Source organism: Elephantulus edwardii, unplaced genomic scaffold (assembly GCF_000299155.1).
Source record: "Elephantulus edwardii isolate Elephantulus edwardi_28Jun2011 unplaced genomic scaffold, EleEdw1.0 scaffold00025, whole genome shotgun sequence".
Taxonomy (NCBI): Eukaryota; Metazoa; Chordata; class Mammalia; order Macroscelidea; family Macroscelididae; genus Elephantulus; species Elephantulus edwardii.
Window position 1 is genome coordinate 13,650,121 of NW_006399775.1, and position 6,228 is coordinate 13,656,348.

The following is a 6,228-nucleotide window of genomic DNA, read 5'->3' on the forward strand; positions in this document are numbered from 1 at the left end:
AATGTTTATGAAAATTAATAAAATATTATTATAGAAAAAAAAAAGATGAAAAAGGCTACGTTCAGGAGGATGCTCAGCACAGATCCACTTCAGGCCCTTTGCTCAGGGCCTACAATGACTCTGTAGGCTGCTTTAGCCCACTGCCTCTGGGCCACTTGCCACTGAGTGTTACAACTCCTGGATGGGTTTCTTAACACCACATTTGAGCCAGGGGTCCCAGCTGTTGCTTTAAGGCCTCTCGCTATCAAATAGTGTAGTTCAGTCAAGGTTTCTACCTCCAGATATACTTGTAGTTTGTTTAAGGGGTTGTTGGGGTTTTTGTTTTTTTGTGACTAGGAGAACAATTTATTTGACAGTCAACTGGTCTCTGTTTCTATAAATTATTGCTTCAAATTCTTTCCATTGGTAGTAATTACCAATAAAAAATGCAAAAGTTCACTGATTTTAAAACAAGTCCCCACAAATCAAGAGTAAAAAGGTCATAAAAAAGGTAATCTTTTAATTTCCAAATGGAGACTTTCTGGGACTGTATTTCGTCTTCAGGAAGCTACTGGAACAATTCCAAGCTTGTAACACCATTGTTCCTTTGCCAGTTTGTTGTACTGTTGTGACTTGCCATGTTGCAGTGATCCTGAGAGCTATTCCATTGGTATTTAAAATACCAGCAAGATCATCCATGATGGATGATTTTCAGCAGAGGTTTCAGACCAAAAAAGAATGGGAAGAAGGACTTAGCAGTTTACTTTCGAAAAAACTGACCATTAAAACCTTATGGATAGCAGAATAATATTGTCTAATTTAGTTCTGGATACTTGTGGTCCTTATTGCTTCTAGTCCTGTCTTAGCTCTGAGCACACTACAGCTCTTTATCCATGTGTAATTTTTCTTTTTTTTTTATCCATGTGTAATTTAGAAAGTCTCAAAGGATAAGTTCTTCTCCAGGCCTGTGTCATCCAAGAGGTTCCAAAAAGCCTTTGTTTCAGCCTTTTCTAGGCCATTTTTTGTTTATTTAAAAACGGATCTCTCGATCAGATCAGATCTCAACCAAGCTTTAGCTAGGTCTCTGCCAAGTCATAAAATGGCTTTTTATGGTTTCCCATCCAGATATGTAAAAGATAAAGAAGAAATGTATATATTTCAAATATATAAATATAACAACTGACTCTTGGATTTTCAAGGATAGGAAAGCTTACAAATATTTTGCGTCTGAAATAAAAGGTGGGCATTCTTACTATTGTGCAAAGATAAGAATATAAAAACTAAAAATACTGGCATTAATCAATTTTTAAAGCAAATATAAAAGGCTCTGTCCAAGTATTTTTTCATGTGAAGTTAAAGCACTTGGATTCTTCTATCTCGTGACCTTAAGGACTACGTGCATAATGAAGTTTTTTTTAAAAGACTATATTGTTTTCTCATAAAATAGTTTGCTTTAAGACCATACAAAATTTTTACAAAATTCGGTACCACTTGATCAATTATAAAATTGTGACCATAGAAATTTTTTTTTTTTAAATTTTGTGTGCGTGTACCGTCAAATCAGATCTGACTGGTACAGGAGGATATTGCACCTCCCTCTCTGGCAGAGCATCTGGTGGATTCAAACCATATTCCTCTGGGATTGCAGTGCAGCTTCTTGCCACTAGGCCACCAGAGCTCCCCAACCATAGAAATTTTTAATTCACCTTTTTGGATAAGACTAAGGATGTTAAATATTACCTCAAATTGTCCATAGTAAGAAGAAAGTAGAGAAAAACATCTATATTTTCTCATGATTATTACGTTAAAAATAAAAATCTGAGAAAGATATACCCATATAGGAAAATTTGTCTTTGCTAACTGAAGGGACTGATTCTGTATTTTGTTTTACATGCTTTGCACAAGGTTCTGCATTTTCATCTTCCTCTTCTTCCAATGACTCCCAGAGTCGTTTATTTGCTTTCACTTGAGATTCTTGCACAAGCTCATTTTTCTTTCCTAAAAGACAGGAAACCCGAAACAACTATGAGATATCATCTCATCCAAGTAAGAATAGTAAAATTTAACAGAACAGCAAATATCAAATACTGGCGAGGTACGGAGAAAGTGGAACCCTTATTCACTGCTGGTGGGAGTGCAACCACTATGGAAGGCTGTATGGCGCTTTCTCAAAAAATTGCAAATAAAAATACCATTTGACCCAGCAATTCTTCTACTGGGATTATACCCTAAAGAAACCATAACTGCCATCAAGCAGATATATGCACACCCAAATAGCAAAGAGTTGGAAACAACCCAAGTGCCCATCAACAAACGAATGGACAGAGCAGCTCTGGTATATTCACAAAATGGAATACTATGCTACACTGAAAAACAAGGAACTCATGAAATATTATACAAAATGGGTGACCCTGGAGGACATTATGCTGAGTGAAATATCTCAGTCACAAAACGACAAATACTGCATAGTGCCACTGCTGTAAAACAGGATTGTCATCAGGGTTGAGGGGAGACAAAGAAAGAGGGGCTAAATAATGTATACTGCATTGAAATTGATGAGGGAGAGAAATGTTTAAAAGGGATATGTGATTAGGTATTATTGCCATGACAGGCGTATAGAATGAGGGCTGCATAGTGGAGTGGACTTAAGGGGAGGGATTCTTTAACAATGAAAGAATTTTTCTTTTACTTTTCAAAGAAAAGACTGAATTAGGGGGGAGGGGTAGGCAGGGAGAAAAATGCAAAAAGGAATGAATGGAAATCTAAAGTCTTTGTAAACTTTAATAAAAAAGTTTTCTCAAAAAAAAAAAAAAGACTACAACAATAACAACAAAAGACAGGAAACCATCAACTTGTAAATCAGAAACAATTAACATACTATGAAATATTTAAGAATCAATAAATTTACTAAGTTACTTAATATCAACAAAGACTTACATGCTCTTCTGATTATGCCCCTATGAAAAGAAAATAACCTTAAAACCATGTATACCATCTTAAATTCTGATGTCCTGTGAAATAATTTAAAATATTTCATGATAGGCTTATTAGTGGCAATGTCAAGATAATAGTTAAGGATCCTGCTAAAAGCAAAACTTGATTTTGATGGAGATATTAAAAATCCAAAGGTTTCTTAACACTATAGGACTTATATTTTGAAAACTAACAGGCTCTTTCCATGTCTAAAAAAATACAAGTATCAAAATTTTTTTACAGTATTCATGTTATCTGTGGCTCAGTCTCCCCATTCCTCTGTTCCTAGGAGGAAAAAAAAAATACCCGAATTGTCAAAAGTGAAACTGAAACCCTCTAAGGTGGCTAAGAGGGAACTGGCAAGAGTAACTTAAACAAACAGATAAAGGACTAAGAAAAGCGAATTAAACCAGAAAGGTAGATGAGATCGTGTCCCTTTGGAGCAATCCTGTGGCAGCTATTTCTTAAGCAGACTGACTATGTGCTGCAACCCCAAAGGCATATGGTTCAAAGCTACCAGCTACTCCTTGGGTGAAAGACCAGCAAACTCCTTCCATGCAATTTCCTGTCCCTGAAAACCCTCTGGAAAGTTAGCTGTGAGTCAGTTCTGACTCAAAGGCATGCAACAACATCCCTGGCAGATTAAAGATTAATTTCAAAAAGACTCAAACATTTTCTCAAAGTATTATTGTTGTGGTTGTTGTTGTTGTATACCATTGAGTCAGAACCAACCCATAATTGATGTCTCAGTGGGTTTCCAGAGTCAATAAACTGCAAGGGAGGAGACTCTCCTCCATCTTTCTGTCATGCAGCATCTAGTGGATTCAAACCACATACCTTTCTGTTGGCAGCACAATTCCTTACTAGTTAGCCACCAGAGCTCCGTAAAGGTATTATACCAGTATCTCATTCACTCTTCAAGATTATGATGAAAATTAGAGTATTAATGACTACAAGATGCAAAAATTCAGAGTTACAATTTGAATTCCACTTTTTATCTATCAGATCTGAATGTGGGTCAGAAAAATTATTCTCTACAAGCATCTATAAAACGACACAATGGACAAGATAATATGAAATGTGTTCTCCTACAAGATCATTTTATACACGAGAAAGGGTACAGAAGCAGCAAATTTTACTGGACAAAAGTACTGTGATTTGCCTTTGAGTAAATTTATCATGAACTAGTTTTGCTAAGCTAGGGTAACTAGCAAGTAACTCAATATTCTCCCAGAGAGAAAAACGTAGTAGTAAAGCGGGTGAGGAAGAGATTAAGAGGCTAATACTGTTGATATGATACAAGTGATGAATATTAATGCTATTAAACACAAGTTTACACAAAAAAACTCAATCACTACCACCAAGGCGGAACTGGCTCATAGATGACCTGCTAATAGGTTTTCAGAGACTGTAAATCCCTGTGAGGACACTGTTCATCTTTTTCTCTCAAAGCGGCTGGGATTCCAAATTGACTGCCTCTGAGTTAGCAGCACAACACCTTATCCAGCAGGCCAGAGCTCTACTTTAAGTAAGATCCAAAGAATTATTTTCTTTTTAAGGAAAAATTTACAGTACTTAATAAAAATGTATCTATTAGAAGTAGTGTTATTATGTTCTGCCAAGTCACAATGGACCAACAGATGATCTTCCAGAGGACTGTAAACTGTATGAGAGGAAAATGTTCATCTTTTCCCCCCACAGAGCAATTAATGGATTTGAACTATGCCTTTGAGCTGGTCCGGTAACTCCTTATCACTAGTTGACTAGAGCCCCTAGAAGTACCGAGAAAATACATACATTACTAGGTTTAAAAAAAAAAAAAGTCTATGAAAAGAAAATATTAAGAGCTTAATAAAAACAAGAGTCAGACTTTGTGCAGTGCAGTGAATTATATAATATAGTTCTTTGACTCGTAGTCTTTGTGACTTCCACACAATAAATGGGTGGACCAGTGTTGCATGATCAACTTCCATTTTATGATCTAATTATCCTCCATTGTGTGTGTTGAAAATTTTTATCTCTTGCACTGCCTACACAAAGAAATGTAGTTCAAATTGACCAGTCACCCGAAGGGAGAAAAGTGGGCAATCTCCTCCAGTGTAATTTACAGCCTCTGAAAACCCACTGGAGGGCCAGCCACTTGATGGCAACGACAGAGTGCAGTGTTAATGAGAAGTGCCCTAATGGCTTAGTAATCACCATAGGATAAATATGGGTAGTCACCTCCTGTAAAGATTTACAGCCTGGAAAACTCAGAATGGTCACTATCAGTCTGAACAGACTTGAAGGCACTCAATGCTACAAATAGCAAATAGAAGTATTTTTCTAAAGTACAAGCGAGGACAATGAGTGGAAATGATTGTGTTCTAGCTTGTCCCTAACACTATTAATGGAATTAAACACTATTCTAATCTTTTTGAGCCCACTTCCTAATATGCAAAATGGAAACAAACATCATTCTCTATCTCCCTAGAGGATACAGATAAAATGGGATTGGGCTATGAGAGATTTTGAACACATTAAAATATTAACAGTGATAGGAGACAATAACTACCTTCTGAACCATCAGGGCTTCCAGAGTTCTTAACAAAGGCCCAGGCCTCATCTTCAGTAGCAAATTTCTTAAATTTAGCAGCAGGAAACCGGTCCACCTGTGCTCTACATTCATCCCTGGAACAGAACAAGCTGTATCATTTCTGCTCTATTTTACTTACTCCCTCTTTAATTAAGGTTATTTTCTTAAATTGAGAACCATCTAGTAAAGGACAAATGACAGGGCCATCAGTTCCTTGAGAACAAAAGGTGCTATCTTATTGTGCATAGGTTTATTTTTTCATGTCCATTTTATATATAACATGTACTGGATATACAGCCTGCAAACATCCAGGGCTTTTCAAACATAGCATATTAAAACTTGAAGGTCTGAAGAAAGTGGAAATATTTCACTATAGAAAAAGAACAGTTTTTAAAAAGGCTTCTTTCTTAACACCTTAACCCATGTGCACAGAAAACAAAGATACTCTGATAATCAACTTTCCTATCACATAAAAGTCGTGATTTTAGAGTTTTTTTTTTAAAAAAAAGTTTAATTGTTGCATCACTATGCCCGTGAAGTTCTTGCCCACAGTAGCCACAAACAACTGAGAACACATTTGTCTCAAATATTGTTTTATTTTAAATCAAATGTCAAATATAAGTCTATAATTCTTCGTTTTAAAAATAGAAAGAGGGAGCTCTGGTGGCCTAGTGGTAAGGAGCTGCAACTACAATCCCAGA

The 6,228-nt window shown here is 36.2% G+C and overlaps 1 protein-coding gene across 1 annotated transcript in view; it reads right to left on the reverse strand.

Annotated features, from left to right (window-relative positions):
- Positions 1-6,228, reverse strand: part of RNASEH1 (ribonuclease H1) — a 17,361-nt gene that overhangs the window by 9,504 nt on the left and 1,629 nt on the right. The window contains exons 2-3 of the mRNA XM_006882853.1: positions 5,507-5,622; positions 1,813-1,977 (exon numbers count right to left, since the gene is read on the reverse strand). Coding sequence (XP_006882915.1) covers positions 1,813-1,977; positions 5,507-5,622 — 281 coding nt within the window. The remainder of the gene's footprint in view (positions 1-1,812; positions 1,978-5,506; positions 5,623-6,228) is intronic.